Here is a 21,181-nt window from a genome sequence, read left to right on the forward strand (position 1 = left end):
AGCTGCTAAATGTTTATTTGTTATTATAAATACTAAATAAGGGGGTTCAAAGTAAAGTGTTACCAATACCATCACTAGATTTTAAAGTTCTTTAAAGACTTGTGTCTTTTTTAAAATAAGCAAAATAAGATAAATGAGATGGGGGGGGGGGAAATCACATTTTGAAAATCTGCATAACTTTCCATTTCTTATTTAATTTGCAAACCTCTCAACACTCTCAGTAAATGCAATCAGCGGACACATCCAGACCAAATGATGGAGTTGTTCAACTTTTATCTTCTTGTGCTTAAATCAGCTGGAGAAGAGAAGGAACACCTGCAGAAGGAAGAGCAAAACAACAAACAATGAGCCTCTGTTTGATGTTTCACCTTAAAATGACTGCACAAACAAAGTGACAGCACTGACACCTGCTACAGGTTCAGCGGGGTCGGGTTTGGGCAGCCAAAAACAGACCTGAGAGAGGACTGGAAGCTTCAGTGAAGCAGTGAACAATAGTTGAAAAGTGAAATACTGAAGCCAAACCATGAGATGGAAAATATATATTTCCTTTTACTTCGGTAGTTCAAATGCAGGACCACAGCACCAAACCAAACCCCTGGGGTTGGTGAAGTTCAATTAATTAAGATGTCATCAGTCGTGACTTCATTATTGTTGGAGGACCCCTGTGAAACATCACAACCTCACAGCAGAGGCTTCATTTGCTGTCTTATAACTCCTCCTGGAGAAACACTTGTGCATGACCAGAAATCCATGTTTTACATGATCGCATCAACACAAGTTACAGTTTCAAAACTGCATCACTTACAAACTGAAGTTCGCTGAGTTGACCAATAGTGTTATATCTTAAAGAAGCAAAATATGAATTATGTTGATCAAAAGAGCCATGAGAGTGTTAATTATAACTATAAGAAGAACTACATGTTAGAATGTGTTAGTTTACAAGTATTACAATGCATCTTTGCTCATTTCAATACACTCAGGGGTTTGCTGCTGGAGCCTCACTTGGTATGGTAAGATCAGTAGCTAATGGTGGCTAATGTTTATGGAAGCCCTGAGAGGCAAGTGAGAAAAACAAATATCTGGTGATCCTCCTGAGTTTATGACTTAAAAACAAGTGATAATCTTTCTAAGAAAGGATAATAAGTTCCTTAATGTTTTGTTTTTTTAATGAAATGCAAAGGAAAAATCGTGCATAAATACATAAATATGTAAATAAATAAATGCATAAATACATAAATAAATACATACATTTAAATATAAATAAAACATAAATGAATAAATAAAAAATACATGCAAAAATAAATAAATATATTTAAATATGAATACATAAATAAATGATAGGGACAATTAAACAGAAGAGTAAATAAACAGGGGAATTTATCCCAAGATAAATAAATAAAGAAGCAAAATAAAACAGAAATATAAATTTATGTTACATTTGATCAATTAATTATAGGCTAAATTTATTTTTAATATTATTTTTGCTACATTTAATGACATTTATTTATTGAGTCATTTATTTATTTATTACATTTTGGGCAGGTTCCGTCCTCCATAATTGTATTAGAAAGTTCTGACATGTAGTTTGGTTGAGTTTATATGATGTTGTTTAGAAGACTCCAGAAGACTTTATTATTAGAAACATTATTCTCAATATATATTGAATTGTATTTGGTCTCTCCCCAATAATGTCCGTAAAATATACAGGCCTATATAGGTACTATTTAAAATGTAAGGTTGTTTCCTTTTAAAGGAGAATCATCTGCAGCTCCTGATCTGCTGCGTTCCTCTAAGCTTGTTAACAACAACAGTTCCAAAAAGAAATCCGAAAAAGACGAGGAGGGTTTATCCCTGTGAGGCCGTGGAAGCCCGTAACGTAATTCCTCTGACAGCAGAACGCCAACGGCGCCTCTGTAAGGGAAACATGACTGAACAGTTCAAGAGCGTATGGATGAAATTTAATCCACACTCCTCACCTCCTCCAGTACGCAGGCTGATTTACAGCCAAGTGCACTCGGCGGCCGGTCTCTGAGGAAACCTGGAAGATACACAAGCATCTGCAGTGATACATTCAAACAGTGTTACTGTGCTTTACAGGTTTTAGTATTGTCCTGTACATAGCCAAGTGACTTCGTAGAATTGAGTTTAATGCTTCAGTTCAGTTTAATGTTTTAGTCAGCAGGTCGTGTTTTTCCTCAAGCTGTTGTTTTGAGAAATTATCTTTTGAAATGTCTCTTGTCAAAAAGACAAATCGGACTTGAAGAGACAGCACAACAATTGGGTTGTGGAGGAAATGCATCTATAGATTTTGGTGTTTTTATTTTATTTATTTATTGTCTCAATGTGACAGCACACAAAAATATGGTGCCATACTGCAGAAAAAAAAGTATTGTTTGGATTGACAATAACCACAATATGCACAACACAGTCTCACTGTAGTTCGTGAAATATTCACGAAATTGAATCTGTTGTATTCGTGTACATTGACACCAATTTCCCTTTTTTTTCATGATGCTCCGCACGACTTTCAACAACATATTTGTTGTACGTTTTCCTATGAATGTCCAGCAACACACAAGTGTCAATTTCCGTTCTTCCGTCTTCTCAAAATAAAACTACTTAGTTAGGTTTAGGAAAAGATCAACTTGGTTAGGTTTAGGCAACAAACTCCTTAGTTAGGTTTAGGAAAAGATCACAGTTTGGGTTGAAATAACTACGGAAGTGCTGTAACTTAAGTTCAGAAGTCACATGACAAATAAATCAACTTTGACTTGAGGTTTCACACGGGACTCAAACAGCGGTCGCAAAAGTCCTGTTTTTGTTTTTTTTACCCCGACCCCCTCCGTATGCGGCATTCACCGCTTTTTGTACTTCCCGGTTCACAATTATGTGTATTATTTACAAATTGATTTCTTGCTGACCAACACGGAAAAAAATCGTAATTTGTGTTTATGTACACAAATCAATACATTCAATTTCGTAAATTTCACGAACTGCTGTGCGACTAGGCTGAATATTTCCATTTGGTGGAATGATGCAGCCATAAAATAAAATGTGGAGTCTTTTGGTTTAATATTTAATTTAATGTAAACATCATAAATCTTCAATGAAGAGCTGCAGCAAACTGAAACACAATATATGTGTATGTGATCCCATCGGAGAGAATGGGAAAAATATCATTAAAATAACCTTATGGGGTTACTTAATGAGAAATAAAAGGGGAAAACTGTTAAGGGGTTAAGGCACCTTTAAAATTAAGAAAAGTTTGTCAGTCTTTCTGAGAGGATTACAGGACACAGAGCTGCTGTACAGTAACAGTCACTGTGTAACACTGTAAGCCAAAGAATAGAAACCACACCTGCTTATTGTCTGCGGTGGCTGCCAGCTGTGGGCCCCTCACACACACCTCTGTGCTCCTGTGTCGCAACAGGCCTTTGATCAGGTAATTGCCCCTTCGGCCCCCGGAGTTTGCATCCGCCATATGTCGCTATGGCGACCACCTCTCCAGTATCCATCTGTGTGCCCCCTTCACAGCCTTTTTAAGATGGACTTATATATGAGGCCATGAGTGACGGAGGGAAAGGGCGGAGAGTTTGCCAGGAGAGCACCCCAACCACTTCAACTGTAACCTTTATATGACTGCACATATGGCGACGGATGTATGATTGCCCACCCACCACATCTGAGACAACCCCCCATGGACTGACGAAATTCCTTTTTTTCAAACTGTAATAAGGATTGTCTTTGTTTGACGAAGATACATCAGTTCCACATGCACACATGTTATGAGAGGATCAGAGTGCAGGTGGAGCTCAGGGGAATCACTTTGGGGGCTCATGATGCTGTTTGAAGACACTTTGAGGAGGATGACACATTTCCTGTTGCGCGCGGATCAAATTCTGTGAATAATTTAAGACTCAAAATCCCACTGTGATTAATTTAAATTCACAAATATCACAATATTAACCCTTTAACGTCCGGATGTTCTCCTTTTATTTCCCTTTAAGCAACTCTGAGGTTATTAAAATCATCTTTTTCCACGCTGTTTGACAGGATTACATAAATATTTTATTTAAATTTCTTTTTCCAGCTCTTCGTTGAAGCTTTATGATGTTTACATAGAGAGAAATTGTATTTACCTTTTATTTATTTATTTATTCCATCCAATTTAAATGTTCTAATATAGATGTACTGAGCATAAGTTTTAGACCACTTTTCCCCCAAAATTCAGCCTGACATATTTGGTATCTTTGGGCAATAAAGTTATGTGGGTTTAAATAATACTTACCTGAATGCTTATCTAGCCACACAGGGGGAAAAAAATCAAAAAATCAAAAATCAAATCCACACCTAGAAACTACACAATCACAACCTGCACTCCCACTGAAAAAAAGTGTCACATTGTGTGCCTTGCTCGAGGGCACTGCAGTGGCAGAGGCCAGATGTTTACTGCCATCATTTCCGTGCACATCCATAAGTAGTTTGCAGGTGCTAGGTGACAATTATCTGCACTGAAGAGAAGAAAACCCCTGAAGAATCATACACATTGAATAGAACATTAATGTGGGTGTTTTTTTTCATATCGCAGTGCAGATGTTAAACGGCCCATTGCAGTCTTTTAATGAGAGTCTGTATGGAATGGTGTCCTCGATAAGAGCTTCAGCTAAATGCTGAGTGCTGCTCATTTGGATCCTTAATTTATAGTTTTCTAAGTGCCACATAAACAGTATTAAATTGAACAGTGAAATATAATGGCATTTAGAGTTGGGCTGCAACTAATGGTGTTTCCATTATCTATAAATCTTTTTATTATTTCAATTAATGGACTAATAAAATGTCAGGAAATCATGAAAAATGCTCATCACACTTTCGTGACGTCATCAAGTGCCATCAGCCCCAAATACAAATATACTCAATTTCCATTTATATAAAACAAAGGAAGGACATTTTAGCCTCAACTTTCCCCCTTATTTTACAACTTATTTGCAGATTTTCTGCATAAATCTGCACATACATTTTAAAAATCACGACTTCTGAAAAAATTGTGAAAAAGTATTTCTTTATTGGACATTACAGAACAGGATGAGGAACATGGAGCTTCAATCTATACCGATCACAGCTTTATCTATGCATAGGCTATACAGACATCTCTGGGAGTATTTCAGTACTGATAACGATGGTGATGATCGACAGTAATCATTATGAGCCCTCTTTTGTTGTTGTTGTTGTTTTTTAGAACAATCTCTTTGTGCCGCTTTTACTGGCTGTTTTATATAGGCATCTTTTTCCACCTGGAATCACCATCACATCACCGTCTGCAGAAATGACACTTGATTATTTTCTTGAAAGCGCTCTGGAAGTCTTTGTTGAAGTACGCGTAGATGATGGGGTTGAGTAAAGAGTTGGAGTAGCCCAGCCAGTTGATGACATCACCCAGCCAGCGGGGCATGTAGCACGACTCCTTGCAAAAGGGCATGACCAGGGCCACGATGAAGAAGGGCAGCCAGCAGAGGATGAAGGTGCCCATGATGATGCCCAGAGTCTTCACCGTTTTGCGCTCCCGCGCCATCGCGATCTTCCTCTTCGCCTCGGTCGCCTTCTCGTGCCGGTTCTCGAACAGCGGCACGGAGCTCGGGGTGTTGGGCAGCGGCAGGTTGCCCTTGGAGGAGTTGTTGCTGTGAACTTCGATGATCTCCAGGGACTCTCCATCCTCCGCGTGTTTCACCGCGCCGTTGACGCTCGGCAGCATGGGCCTTGGCTCCACGCTCCTCTTCCAGCTCTTGCCCTGCACGTCTCCGGGAGTCTTTTTGTGGAACAAGGCCGGGGACAGCGCCAAGCAAGAGTCGGACACTTTCTTCTTCTCCGTTTTACGCACTGTCCTCCTGATCCGAAACCTGGCAGCTTTGAATATCCGCCCGTATAGAACCAGCATTAGAGTCAGTGGGATGTAAAAAGCCCCGAAAGTTGAGTATACAGTGTACCAGGGGTCTTGTCTGATCGCACACTGCTTTGGGTTGGCCCTGTCCTCTGCCATGCTGCTGGGCTGAGAGCGCATGATCAACATCGGAGGCACCGAGATGGAGAATCCGACCAGCCAGGTGACACTGATGAGGACTGCGGCTCTCCTCGGCGTCCTCTTCTTCATGTACTCTATGGGCTCCGTTATCGCCCAGTACCTGACAAAAAAGACAAAACTGAGGTCGTAGTTTTTGGAGCCAAAAAGGGAAAGATTAAAGGTTAAGTGCATCACCTACAATCTGTAATGTTAAAAAAGCTCGGACACAAGCCAGAAATCTTGGTGTAAACATTACAGCATGTAAACATGTTCTAGTAGAAACACAAAATACAACCTGAAATTGAGCACGATATGGGACCTTTAAAACATTTAAACACACAATTTAACCAAAGCATATTGGGAAAAAAAAAAAAAATGTGACAAAAGGTGGCAACTATTTTTTTATTTTTTTTTAAAGTGTCAATATAATAAAACTTGTGCAACATATACAGACTTATATGTTCATTGGTCTGTTATATGTGACAATGCCATTCAAATAACATATTTTCTTAATGAATATGTCTATAATTTTCTTCAGCTGAACAAAGACAAAACTGAGGTCGTAGTTTTTGGAGCCAAAAATGAAAGATTAAAGGTTATAGTGCTCACCTACAATCTGTAATGTTAAAAAGCTCAGACACAAGCCAGAGATCTTGGTGTAGTCATGGAATCTGAACTGCAGCTTTAACAGCCATATTAAGACAATTACAAAGACAGCCTTCTATCACCTGAAGAATATAGCAAGAATTAGAGGACTGATGTCTCAGCAGGATTTGGAAAAAATAGTCCATGCATTTATCTTCAGCCGACTTGACTACTGTAACGGCATCTTTACTGGTCTTCCTATAAAAATGGATCAGACAGCTGCAGCTGATTCAGAACGCTGCTGCTGCTAGAGTCCTCACTAAGACCAAGAGAGTGGATCATATCAGACCAGTTCTGAGGTCTCTACACTGGCTCCCTGTCTCTTAGAGAATTGATTTCAAAATACTGCTGCTGGTTTACAAAGCACTAAATGGTTTAGGGCCAAAATACATTTTTGATCTTCTGCTATGTTCTGAACCATCCAGACCTCTCAGGTCATCTGGATCAGGTCTGCTTAATGTCCCCAGAGTCAGAACTAAACATGCAGAAAGAGCAGCGTTCAGTTTTTATGCACCAAATATTTGGAACAAGCTCCCAGAAATTTGCAGGACCAGCTCCAACTCTTTTAAATCAAAGCTTAAAACGTTCCTGTTTTCTGCTGCTGCCTTTTATTAAACCAGATAATGATCTTATATACTGCACTAGAGCTTTTACTCTCGTGTGTTATATTCAATTTTAGCTTCTATCCTAGCTTTTTTTTTTTTTCAACAATATTTTTATTATGCTTTTAAACACAAACACAGACAAAACCAACAATACACCAACACACAGTGGCCACAAGAACTAAACACCAGATTTAGATCCCTAACACACAGCATACGTACATAGCACATAATATACTCAAAGAGATGATTGTACACAATCACATATGTAGTTGAAAATATCAAAGCATCTATGTATGTATATGTATAAAAATGGCACTTAGCGAATTTTCAATATTGCAATCTATCAGACCTTTTAGTACAATATTTGTAGGTTTTTCACCAGCATATTTAAAAAAGGATGTCAAAGTCTTAAAGAAATCACCCATTTTACATTTAAATCTGTATGTTAGATATTCCATTGGTGTTAACTCAAATATCAGTTTATGCCACCCCACAATGTTTTTTTTTGTTTTTTTTCACTAATATGTTTATTGGGTTTTCTAATTTTCACAAACAATAATACTATCCTAGCTTTTATTTTTTACCTTGTTTTTATTTTCTAATCTTTAATTTTTTTATAACTGTTTTAATTATGTCTTAATGTTCTTTTTGCACTTTGTCACAATATTCTTGAATGTTTATGTAAAGCACTTTGAATTGCCCTGTTGCTGAAATGTGCTCTACAAATAAAGCTGCCTTGCCTTTTGCCTTGCCTTGCCTTACCTGTCCAAGGCGATGGCGCACAGGTGCAGGATGGACGAGGTGCAGCACAACACATCCAGAGAGATGAAGATGTCGCACATGATCTCTCCGAGAGTCCAGCGGTTCAACACCTGGTAAAGCGCCGCCATGGGCAGCACCAGCACCGACACCATCAGGTCGGTGACCGCCAGAGAGCCGATCAGGTAGTTGGCCACATTCTGCAGAGTGCGCTCCAAGGCGATGGCTGCTATTACGCACGCGTTCCCAAAGATTGCGCACAGGATGAGCGCACCGAGGATGAAGGATGCGACCACTTGGTAACTCAGCTTCACCACCTCCTCCTCATCTTCAGGTGCGGAGGTTCTGTTGGAAGAGTTGTTGTCGAACTGAGGCCAAATTGTGGTGTTGTTTGCACCCTCCATTGTTGTGAAAACTCGAGGTGTTACTTGATGGAGATGGAGAGCCTGGTGCGCATCACACCGTTGCACCTTGGAGAGCGCATCATGGACTGCGAGTCTCGGCTGCTGACAGAGAATGATGCTGCGTATTTATACCAGTGATGGAAAATGCGTCATTTGTGTCTGTGAGGATGGAACAGAGTGGCTGCTTTTTGTGGAGGTTTTAGTCGACAGTAATACATAATAAAAATGCATTTAAAGGTCCCATATTATGCTCATTTTCAGGTTCATACTTGTATTTTGTGTTTCTACTAGAACATGTTTACATGCTTTAATGTTAAAAAAAAACTTTATTTTCCTCATACTGTCAGCCTGAATATGCCTGTATTTACCCTCTGTCTGAAACACTCCGTTTTAGGGCATTTTGACGGAATTGCAATAGAATTGCAACAGAATTGCGTTGCTAGGCAACAGCTTGGGTCCATGTGTACTTCCTGTCAACTGATGACATTCACCTACACTGCAACAGGAAATAAACTGGGACAGATTTACAATGTTTACGTTTAAATCTGTGTAAAGGGTCTAAATATTGTCTGTTCGTGACATCACTAATGGGCAGATATCCTGACGGCTTGTTTCAAATGCAGAGTTTCTGAATACGGGCTGTGTGTATTTCCCTGTGGATTGAGTGTTTTGATACTTTCACAGTATTTATAAAGGAATTAAGCCTGCTTTAATATAACAAAACGTGAAAATCTCACTTTTTTATAATATGGGACCTTTAATACATTTCCAAGAAAAGAATACAAAGCTAATTGATCTGCTTTATTTCCATGTATGTCTCCTGGTAAATAGATACTAATTAGCAAATAACTTCTTTGAAATTTCTTTAAAAACTCCCTGAATCATTATATTAGCTATACCAGGTTACATTTGTGTAGACAATAAGTCACACAATGGTGAGATTTGTGCTGATCAGAAGTGTCTTCTATTAGTTTTGGTTTTCCACCTCCGATGAAGAGCAGTGCCTAAGGTTATATACTATTTTATCATATAATTATTAAATCATGTTTATACAGTAATTTTCAATAAATATTTTTAAATATTTCATTTCTTTTTTCTTTTTCTTATTTTTCCTTCAGGCTGCAAGTCACATAAATAGACATATACAAACTGAGATATTTCGTTTATTTTTTTTTTTTATTTTTTTTTTCTTCAGGCTGCAAGTCAAATAAATTTGCTGATTATTTTTTTTTAAATAAAATTTTCTTGAAGCAAGCGGATTGTGCCTTTTTGGTGAGAAAAAAAGCATCAACTGTAAAATAAAAAAGCACTGTAAACAAATCTTTATTTGCTTTAATGATAACAATAACAAAAACAACTTCAATACTACTACTACTACTACTACTACTAATAATAATAATAATAATACATTTATTTGTGTATGGAACTATTGTGGAATTGACTTTTTTCCTATCAGCAGAACCACTGTTTTTGAAGTTAAAAACATACCACAATTAAAAGAAAAGAAAAGAAAATGCTTTAAGTTTATCTTAATATATTATATATTATTTATTCTCAAAATTGTATGACCTTAATCACAGTTAACTTTATGTTATGTTATGAAAGTAGTGTGGCATTATTCTCCTCTGTTTTGTTTTCAGCACCATGGTCAGAGCTCTGGGACCACCAGGAGAGACACTGCCACCTGGCGTTCATCAGCTTTCATAACACTAAAACATGGTGACACAATCCTTTATTATTTTAAGAAAAACATCATGAAAAAAATTATATATATCAATAAAGGTCAATAAAGAATATATATTTTTTATTATATATATTTTTACATATTTATTTAACCTCTTATGGAGGTAATAAAGGATATTTATACATATATATATAAAAACATAAATAAATAAAATATAATTATATATTTATATATTTATATTTATAACACATAAATAAATAAAACAAATATATATATACATTTTTTTTAATATATATGTATATATATGTAAATATGTATATATATATATATTTATGTTTTATTTATTTATGTTTTATAAATATATATATTTATATATATATATATAAATATATAGTTCACTATGTATTTACATATATTTATTCTCCATAAGAGCGTAACGTTACTGGGGGTGGTGGCAAAAAAAGTTTAATTTCCCTTTAAGCTTTTAGAGCGATGCGACGTTTGCTTTTTTGGTCTATTAGACTTTCCGTAGTTCCCCCTGTGTCTTCATGACGTCACAGCTTTGCTTAAAGAGAAAAGGCTGCTGCTAAACTTTCTTGTTTTTGATCTCAGGTTTCCTCCGTTTCCACGACTCTAAAAGTCTCCCCAGCTGTCAGGTAGGTTATTATGTGTAATTAATATATTCTCTATAATAGTGTCGTTATCTTAAGAATGTTATTTTGTCAGTGAAAACGCCCAAAGAGAGTCTGTTGTTGCTGTTAATGGAGCTAAGTAGCATTGTTTTGATCCTGCTATACCTGGGACTATTAGCTATGTGCAGTCAGTGCATGCTGAAGATGAGAAAATTAGACAGTAGTTTCAATGTTGTAGTTAGAAAACTGTGAGAGATGGACTTTTACTCAACCTGCTGCAGAAGCAAAACCTGAATATACATCATGACTTGTTTATGTTCACTTTATAACCTAATGTTGGTGGGTCAACATAGGGAATGAAACTAGCACCTGCACACCTGCACAAATAACAGGGTACATGTTGCCATGGTGACAGGTGAACATTTCAGATAATTTATGCAAAAATGATATATATATTTCCAGCCATACACTGACTATGTTTTACATGCATGCACAGCAACACAAATACAGAGTAATCAGATTAAGACAATAGTTTGATAATTAATTACACTGGAATTCTTATCAATCAGATTTCTTGAGAAAATTATGTGTTATTTATTATCAATTAATAATTGTGTATCATGATATCTCAATATATAATTGCATCACAATGATTCCATTGAAAGACAATAAATTATCATATTATTAAATTATCTCCCAGCCCTACTCTGCAGTAAGAAAATAACTATAACTACTAATTACCTGTGTTTAAGACTAATTATTTACAAGCAGTGGTTGAATGCAAGTACATTTACTCAACCATGGCAGACATGGTTTTCTTTATATTAAGAAATATTATTTTTAAAAAGCAATTCTTAAAGCCTACATTAAATATATGATAACACTTAATTTTACAGGTCCACAAATTTCCTGGTAATTAGGTGATAATTAGCAAGTAATTTTGAAATTTCTTTGGAATTACTGCTAAAATTACCCCCAATATTTACATATAAATTTATTGAAAATTACTTTATTATAAACATTATTTAATAATTATATTCTGCTATTTCTCAATAGCTGGTAATTTATTAATTAATACATTTCCAGGAAAAGGTTTCCATAGTTTGAGCCCCTTAATTCAAATGAAGGGACATCTTAATCATACAGTTTACAATATTATTCTATAGAAAACTTTGGTTAGCATCAATATGACCCCTTGCATAATCCCAGTTAAGTGTGAAGGAACTGCATAGAGCCCTGACCTCAACCTCACCCAACACCTCTGGGATGAACTGGAACACTGATTGTGACTCAGACCTTATCACCACCTTATCATCAGTGTTTAATGCTCTTGTGTCTGAATGGGACAAACCCCAGCAGGCCAGGTCCCAAAATATGTGGAAAGCCTCTAGTGGAGGCTTATGTTCAATAATCATATGGCTGTAATGTTCAGGTGTCCACTTGAGTGTATCTCATTCATTTGCATTTACCCAACAGCATTTTTTTCTCACACTAAAAATAGCCACATCAATATAAATGTTGTCCTACAGGGTGCAGCTTCAGGTTACCTCGTATGTAAATAACTGGCTCACTGCAGTACATTCTCTTATATCATGCAACACAGGTCTATATTTAAAAATGTTTTACTTAAAGTGGCAGTAGGCAGAATGTTTTTGGCATCATTGAGAAAAAAATTCCATAATAACCTTTTCAGCATATTGTAGTTCAAGGGTTCTGAGAGAAAGACTTTGGGCAATCACAGGTCATTTCAGAGAGAGAGAGAGCGTTCCTATTGGCTGTTCATTCAACAGAGGCAGCTGTCAATCACTCGCAAACTCCGATCAAACTAGGCAGCACTGTTCAAATATGAATCAATATTCTGTTACTGTAATGCCTATTTCTCTCCTCAAATGTTTTCAGAAACATCTTGTAGTGCACTGTTTAGCTGTAAAATGAGAAAGTTTGCTCCGGCTGGTGGGCGGTGCTCGGTATTTCCTCAACTGATCTCAACACTGATCTAATTTTACAGCTAAACAGTACACTACAAGATGTTTCTGAAAACATTTTATGTGAGAAATAGGCATTACAGTAACAGAATGATGATTCATATTTGATCAGCGCTGCCTAGTTTGACCGTTTGATCGGAGTTTGTGAGTGATTGACAGCTGCTGAGAGACGGCAAGGCTCCAGCTCAGCTCTGATTGGTTGTTTTCCTCCTCTGATTTTTGTCAGGATATAGTGACCGTCTATAAAAATAACTCTTTTTAATCATATTTGCTCCAATTCTACCCACTGCTGCTTCAAGTTTGTCTTGGCTAATTTATGCTACATGCAGATGCACATGCAAAATAAAGTCAACAGTATCTGATGTCTGGTTTTACTCAGAATCCAATTAAAACAAAAATGAGTTTTTCCTGTGCTTTTTTGAAGTCAAACTAAATCTGATCTAAACTTCAAAGAAGTACTCTTTTTTGCCAGAGTGTATGTTAGTGCAGGTGTGTTTTTCAGTTGTGTGTCTTAACAATCATCATCATCATCAGCAGCAGCAGCAGCTGGCCTGTGGAGAGAGAGAACCATGCTCCGCTGCAGGAGGTGTCGGAAAGGCATCATAGACTCAGCATGTTTGTCAATGGTTGGTGAACATTTTGTGTATCTGAGGTGTTTAGCAATTTGTCCTGAAGTAAATGAAAGGATTTACTGTGTTTCACTGTTTCATATCATTCAAATTGAATAGTCCTATCTTAATTGTGATGGGCATTTTCACTTTTATCTCACGTTTTATAGACTAAATGATTCATCAATAAATCCCCCCCAAAATTGAGAGTGATGACGGGAATCATCATCAGTTGCCGCCCTAATCAGAGCGGATAGTCTATAAAGTTGTCAGGGGACATCGGGGTTGGGGAAAAGTCAAAGATAACAGCTTGAGTTTCAGTCATAAAAAAGATGGCTGGCTATCAGTGTGAGAGAAACTGGGTCTGATGGGAGCTGTTCTCGCTGATTGTGTGTCCTTTATGTGGGAGCAGGTTGAGGCCACAGATGAGAGCTCAGCTGCTGTTTGCAGTATTTGGCACGTGAATGTTGACACACTGCCAGAGTGGATACTGACAGCAGTTCACCAGGTAAGTGTCTCAGCTCAGTGATGAACTGTGATTTCATTTTTTCTCATGTAGATTAGGATGCAGTGTCATACAGTTTCTTATTTTTAATTGCATTAAATTACTAAAACTAAAGTTAACGTTATGTGTTTTTTAGTTTCTGAAAATTAAGTTTTATACAGTTTTATACTTTTTGAATTATGTGATAATACTGCATAATTTAATGTGCCTATATTTTTTAAAAACAACGTGTTTGTGTGTGTATATACTGTATGTATGTATGTATATATATATATATATATAATATATATGTATATACTGTATGTATATATATGTTATATAATATATATACTGTATATTATATATGTATATGTGTGTATATATATATATATATATATATATATATATATATGCATATATTTATATTCTTTTTTATATCATTGTAAAGTGAATGTTTTTGATTTGGTAGACAAGACAAGCAAGGTGAAGTCACCTTGTGCATTTTTCACTATTGTATTTTCTGACATTTTATAGATGAAACATTAAATCAAACAGTTAAATCGATAAGGAAAGTAATCGTTACCCTACATTTTATTATACAAAAAAAAAAGTCAAATGGATTTGACTTTTAATTTTCTAAAAACCAATTGATTTCAAGATATGGTTGATGTATGTGGTTTCTGTCTATAGGCCCAGTGGACTGTAGGAAAACTGAACTGCCAGAACTGCGGAGCTCGTTTGGGCGGCTTCAACTTTATAAACCGCAGTGAGTGTCCCTGTGGCCGGGACGCCACCGTCCACCTCAACAAAAGCCGCGTGGATCGTGACCACAAACACTACGTTCTCATCGTCCAGCCGAGGAGGACGAGGCCTGAGAAGGAACCGGCTGGTCTGCTGACAGACGGCTCCCAGAACAGAGAGCAGAGGCCTGAACTAAACAGGACCGCGCTGGACAGTTTACAGCTTAACTGTGCTGCTGTCATGTCCCACATCAGCCCTGCTGAGGCCTCCAGTTCACTGACTGACAGTGAAAACACCCAGTCATTTTCATTCAGTCCTCTCTACTGCATCTCTCACAGGAGACGGTGCAGTTTGGAAGATGACGTCGCCATCAGGTCGTCGTGTTTTTGCCCTGCGGGCCCTACAGTCAGGTCTGCTGTTGAGAGTACGATGACAGGGACACATGAGTCTACACGGTCACCTGTCTCGTATCCCACAAGTCAGCCGTTTGAAATTGATGGTGAAGCCTCAGTCGGTGCCGTCGCCTGCCGTTCATTTGTTTCTGGAAGGACACGGTCACCTCTGGATCGACAGCTGCTGCATACTGTGGAGGACGTCGAGTCTTCTCCAGAGACCTCGGCTGTCCACGAGGAGGTTCCTGTTTCAGCCCTGTTCCTCAGAGGGAGGTCCATCTCCGACAGTGTGGCCGAGCAGGATGATGAAGTGGTGGTATGTTGCTGCAATTTACAGTGAATTTCAAAAAAATCTACTTAAATTAGGACTGAAGCTAATGATTATTTTCATATATTATCACTGTATATTTGTTTTCTTTTTCAACCTTCTTTTAAATTAGATTTCACATAATATATAGTGATATACAAAGAGATATTGCAGCCCCTGTAAGGTATATAGGAGCAGTATATACTGAAGGAGCCCTGAAACCAGCACATTCAGGGTTTCTTGCAGTGTTTTATGGCAGAGGTGGGCCATCTTGCCTGAAACAAAGGCCCCCTCTGCTAACATCATAAAAAATGTATACACTTTTATGACATAAAACATGAACATTCAGGGATATGAGCAGGAGCTATGTCAAACAGCGACTTTTGCTTTCTAACTGAATTGATGTGAGACAGGATTTGTCAGGATCTAGGATTCCTACGGGACACCCTGATGTTCCAAAAAATATATATTACATCGCCACAAGAGAGATCACGACTCAAAGTGGCCCTGTAGTGATTCTGAGCATTATAGAAATAAAAAAGAAAAAGAAAAATAACTAGCAGTTCCTGCTGTGCAACAGCGGGGGCGGGATTTCAGGGCTCTGTGGACTGGATTATCCTGAGTAACCAGGATGCTGTTTCCCTGAAAAGAGATGGTTCAGTTTACCACTAGATGATAGAAACAAAATCTGAAAAATGTGTGTCTCTGCGTTTGTCATTATGACACGTTCTGGTAAATTAAAAAGTAGCCGACATCAGCAACCTGTGCCGACGGCGTTATTGCACTAAATCCACCTTGCATTGCATTAGTAATAAGCCAGGATTTGTCTGCTCTGAGGTTTTCAAAATCCGATTTGAACATTTATAACTAAAATCATTATAACACACTTACTGGATAATTTATACAAAAAGTCTGTATAAAACTATTTAATCTAACGAAATATTAAGCTTTAGAGCTCAGAAAATGATGAAGCAGTTGAAATTTGGGGGCATTTCTTCATAACCAAGTTAACAAGCATTAATCTCCCTCATGTATTCTGTTGTTCCAGCTGTTGAATCAGTGTCACGGCTCAGGTCTCTTGATATGTGTGTACGTCTCACCTTCTCAGCCTCAAGCCTTCATGGCCTCCCCAGCCTCAAACAGACTGAGCAAAAGAGAGAAGAACCGTCTTAAGAGTCTTCGGAGGAAACAGAGGAGGAGAGAGCGATGGCTGCACAGCCAGCTGGAGCAGGTGAGAGAGCAGAATTCACACTCACATCATGATCTAATTCAAAATTACTACTACTGAACAAAAATGAAATCACAGCTCTTTCACAGACTGATCACGTAATAAAAAAGAAGGGCTGTCGATCATTTGAAATATTGAATCAAATTTAATCGTAAGTAGCTGTGTAATAAGCGGGATAATGTACAGCTAGCCGGTCATTATTGTGAAATAAACCCCAATAGGGCGATGCGTCACCCATCCGCTTCGCGCAAAATATTACAATTTCATTTGTGGAAAAATATTTGTATAGCATGCTAGCACATCGGGGTTGTTGTTGAAAGGATGTGTGTGTCTCTCTCTCTCTCTCTCTCCAGGCCGAAAGTGTGAGCGGTTTACTGTTGGACAGCGAGGAGGAGGACAGAGAGGGCCTCACCTGCGCCGTGTGTCTCGAGGTGTACGTCAGTCCGTACAGCTGCCAGCCCTGCGGACACGTCTTCTGCGAGCCGTGCCTCCGCACAATCGCCAAGAACCGGCCGACGAACACACCCTGCCCTCTCTGCCGCAGCCTCATCTCACACACCACCATCCACAAAGGTGAGCAAAACAAAATACTGCAATATCTGACCTACTGTCCTTTTCCTATCTGATTTTAGAAACAACAATTTGTTATTATACAATCAGAAATACCAAACATTTGCTGGTTCCAGCTTCTCCGATGTGAGGTTTTCTCCAGAAGTTTACTCCCACAGTTCAAAAACATGCCGGAGACTCTAAATTGCCTGTACGTGTGAATATCAGTGTGAATAGTTGTCTGACTGGGTAGACTGGTGACCTGTAGGTGTACACCTGGACAGGATAAGCGGGTATAGATAATGGATGGATTACACAATATTCATCACATGAATCATTAGTCGCAGCCCTGCCCTTGATAGAAATAACCCACAGTACAGTAATAAGGTATAACGGCCTTCAACATACCGATACACATAGTGACCGTACGCACTGCTCTCTTCTCTTTCCTCTTCAGAGCTCAACCAAACAGTTCAGACCTTCTTCCCGAAAGTGTACAACGCCCGCAAGCAGAACTTCCAGAGTGCTTCGTGTGCAAAATGGCCTCTGCCCAGCTGTCGCAAACGCTTCCGTACCTTCTGGGGTGAGAAAGTGTTTAGTAATAGTTGTATCAGCATATTTGTCTTCTTTTGTCTAGAAAGTAGTTCCAGTCTAATCCTTTGGTAGGGAAGTCTCTGGATTATCCTGAGTAACCAGGATGCTGGTTCTGACAGGAGATGGTTCAGTTTATCACTAGATGTTAGTAACAAAATCAGAAAAATGATGTGTCTCTGTTTGACTGACGGGGCATTCTGTCAGAAATTAATCACTTTCTGACATCACCTCTTTTGATTTGAACACATTTTTTCCTACATGTCAACACATTTTCCTGTACCGGTCCAGTGTACGAGCTTAGACTGCTTTCATTTTTGTGAAAACCAGCTGAACCGGGCATTTGTCATTTTGACAAGTTCTGGTAAAATAAAAAGTAGCCGACATCAGCAACCTGTGCCGACAGAGCCATGGCACTAAATCCATCTAGTATTAGTAATAAGCAATATGACAAAGTGATTAACATTTGTTAATAAACGGAGCCACTAGTGTCTGACAGGCCGTGCACAATTTACTGCCTCATAACAATCTCATACAGGTTAACATGGAGGAAAAAATGTGTTCAAATCCAAAGGGGTGTGGTCAAAAAGTGATTAATTTCTGACCTCTCTTTCACCCTTTCTTCACGTCGTGCCATGACCTCGTTTTCTAAGAAAGCAGACGTTTTATTGCTTTTCCCCACAATTTAGTGGGAATAATAAAGTTTATCTTTACAGCAGTAGAAGTTCAACAGAGGGCAGAACATACAGCATTAATACAAACCCAGTAAGATAAATGTTATTGCATAGTGAATATACTGTGCCTATGGAATATGGTGTTATAGATATACACAACACTGCAAATGACCTAGCAACAATAATTTAAAAGAATTACGGCGCAATAAAAAAAACGTCTTTCTTAAGTATTTTTATCTATGGAGATTGCAATATTAAAAGACAAAATGAAAATGGGGATGAAAACTGCAATCGGTAATGTGCAACATTAAACCTTTTATTACATATATATTTGCATAATGAGGCAGAAATGCATAAAGAAATGTAAAAATAAATGTATAAAGAAAAGTATATTAAGAAAAGACCACAGAAATAAATGAGTTTGGGTAAATAAATAAAGGGTCAATGCAAATGGAAAATCGTGCATAAATAAATAAATGCATAAATAAATAAATAAATAAATACATTTAAAAATAAATATAAAATAAATGCGAAAAATAAATAAGGGAATAATTACAAAGATAAATAACTAAAGAAGCAAATTAAAACATAAATATCAATTGATGTCACATTTTATCAATTAATTAGGGGCTACAATTATTTTTCATATTACTTTTACTACATTTACTGACATATTTATTTATTTATTTATTGAGTCATTTATTTATTTATTTTTGATTTTGGCACGTTGTTTGTATGAGCGGTTCTCGAGAAAGCTGCAAACCACAGTTCTGAACAAGTGTTTTGGGTGCGAACAATTTCGTATTGCTCACTAAAAGTAAATCCAATTTTCAAATAAATTACCAATGCAAAAAATTCAAACCAGCATAAGGACAAATTGTGTTTAATCACTTTGACGGTAATTTTATCTGTCTAACCTCAGGAGAACAGAGACAGGCAGCAGCGGCAGGGAGACGCTGGCACTTTGTCCACGGAGGTTTCACGCTGGATGCTTTGGACTTCACCGACATGCGCGGCTGGCTCTTCGACATCGGCCTGGTCATCGTCTACATCCACTCAGTCAACTGGATCCTGGCTTTCCTCTTCCTCTGTTTCCTCATGTACTACTTCTTCTTTTGAGACACTGAGGAACGCTCTAGAGTTTGCAGTGCAGGTTTATCTTTCTTTTCTTTTAAAGTCAGTTATTTCAGCGGTAAAGCATCTCAGAAATAGCAGAGGTGGTCGTGCCATACGTAGAAGCGAGGAGCAGGAATCTGAACATTTGCAGGTTTGAAATACGCACGGATGGTTTAGAGTTTACAATATGTGTTATCTGACTGCAAACTAACTATGTTATGATGATTTGAACATAGCTTCTTTTAGCCATTGTTAAGTACTCATGGTGTAAGTGCAATAATACACTGTGAGGTGTCCTGATATACAGAAATAAGTACAGAAACATGCCACTGCCTGAAGCAGAGTGACATTTCTTCTGTTAATTCTGTTACTCTGGAATAAGGAAAACCTCGTCAAATGCGTGCTGTTTGGTAGTGAAACCTTTGGTTTGTGGTAGTACTGTTTGTTAATAGTGGTCGTGATCAGACAAAAAAAAAAAAACATGATTTATGAATGATTCATAATGCAATCTAACACTTTTCTTCAACAAGGAATAGTTGAACATTTTGGGGAAATATGCTTATTTCTTTATGCTGGCGGTACCACGGTTTTGCACTCCTGTGGCTCACGTTACCGCAGTTTCACAAGCGTGTCGGAGAACTACAGTGGCCTTCTGGTAATGTAAAAACGCATAAGGCTCTCTTTAGAGCTAGAGTTTGGTTTGACCGTTCTGGGCTACTGTAGAAACATGGCAGAGCAACATGGCGGACTCCGTTAAGAGGACCCGCTCCCTGTGTAGATATGAAGGGTTCATTCTAAGCTAACACAATGATTCTTAGTTTCAGGTGATTATACACTAATGAAGACATAAATATTATATTCCATTTCTGCTAATAGATCCCCGAAATGTTACACACTGTTCCTTTAATGCACAGCCATGAGATCATTAATGATGGATCTCATCTAGTTCTCTAAATGAAAGCAAACGTTTACTTCCCAAAGTACTGAACTATTTCTTTAATGTAGCACAGACGGGATGTTGGGAGACAAACTGGCACTTTACTGAAAAAAGGAGGGAGAGGAAGTTTAATATTTGTGTTTTGCTGAGTGATGCTCATTGAAATTATGTAGATTTGAAGTGAGATGTACTGCTGAGAAAGCTTTGCCTCTACGTGTACGTTGTTTTATTCACAAAGTAGAGGGGTGCTCAGGAATCAAATATCTAACAAGTAAAGACAGCAGCAGTTATTAAAAAAAAAAAAGAAATACCCATTTCAGTATGGTGCCTTTGCTTAGTCTGTGCCTTCTGATAACAAGTAATATGAAACCTTTAAGTTTGAGCTCTCTGGCACAGAATGCACTGTATTCATAGGGAGCCAGAAAGACATTTAAATAAAATAAAGCTCTCCGTGAACACTACTTAGATCACTCTCTTGGAGAAAAAAGGCTTACAAAGGTCTGATTAAAAAAAAAAAGAAATCATATTGTGTAAAGACTTACATACTAAAAAAAAATTAGAAAGGAAAAAAGGTGTGTCGTGTGAGCTATGTATCGCTGCTTTTCTTATTTGAACATATGGGGTCAGATTTAGCATTTTGATCTTGAGGAGACTGAAATTGATCACAAGAATAAAACCACTGCATCTGTTGTAATTGTATTATTGTGGGGGGAAAATACTTATGTCTGCCTGTTTCAAACTTCTTCCGGTTTAATCTTTTTATTATTTTTTTTGCTCGATAGTTC

General features: G+C 37.8%; 2 protein-coding genes across 4 annotated transcripts; one reads left to right on the forward strand and one right to left on the reverse strand.

Moving 5' to 3' along the window:
- Positions 1-5,020: 5,020 nt before the first annotated feature.
- Positions 5,021-8,740, reverse strand: htr1ab (5-hydroxytryptamine (serotonin) receptor 1A b). The gene is made up of 2 exons (XM_037752778.1): positions 8,068-8,740; positions 5,021-6,176 (listed from the first exon to the last, which is right to left on the reverse strand). Exons 1-2 carry the CDS (start codon positions 8,466-8,468, stop codon positions 5,309-5,311), a joined length of 1,269 nt encoding a protein of 422 aa, XP_037608706.1. The 5' UTR covers positions 8,469-8,740; the 3' UTR covers positions 5,021-5,308.
- A 1,932-nt stretch (positions 8,741-10,672) lies between these two features.
- On the forward strand, positions 10,673-21,085 carry rnf180 (ring finger protein 180). Of its 3 annotated transcripts, none has more exons than XM_037753395.1 (8): positions 10,673-10,808; positions 13,304-13,395; positions 13,790-13,885; positions 14,552-15,310; positions 16,410-16,532; positions 16,883-17,102; positions 17,536-17,661; positions 19,266-21,085. In XM_037753395.1, the coding sequence occupies exons 2-8, from the start codon at positions 13,339-13,341 to the stop codon at positions 19,460-19,462; spliced, it is 1,578 nt and encodes a 525-aa protein (XP_037609323.1). In that variant the 5' UTR covers positions 10,673-10,808; positions 13,304-13,338; the 3' UTR covers positions 19,463-21,085. The 3 variants fall into 3 exon arrangements, with proteins under 3 accessions (XP_037609323.1, XP_037609325.1, XP_037609324.1); XM_037753397.1 differs by having other exon boundaries at positions 10,701-10,808; positions 13,307-13,395; XM_037753396.1 differs by having other exon boundaries at positions 10,752-10,808; positions 13,301-13,395.
- Positions 21,086-21,181: the final 96 nt, after the last annotated feature.

Source organism: Sebastes umbrosus, chromosome 19 (assembly GCF_015220745.1).
Source record: "Sebastes umbrosus isolate fSebUmb1 chromosome 19, fSebUmb1.pri, whole genome shotgun sequence".
NCBI classification, from domain to species: domain Eukaryota; kingdom Metazoa; phylum Chordata; class Actinopteri; order Perciformes; family Sebastidae; genus Sebastes; species Sebastes umbrosus.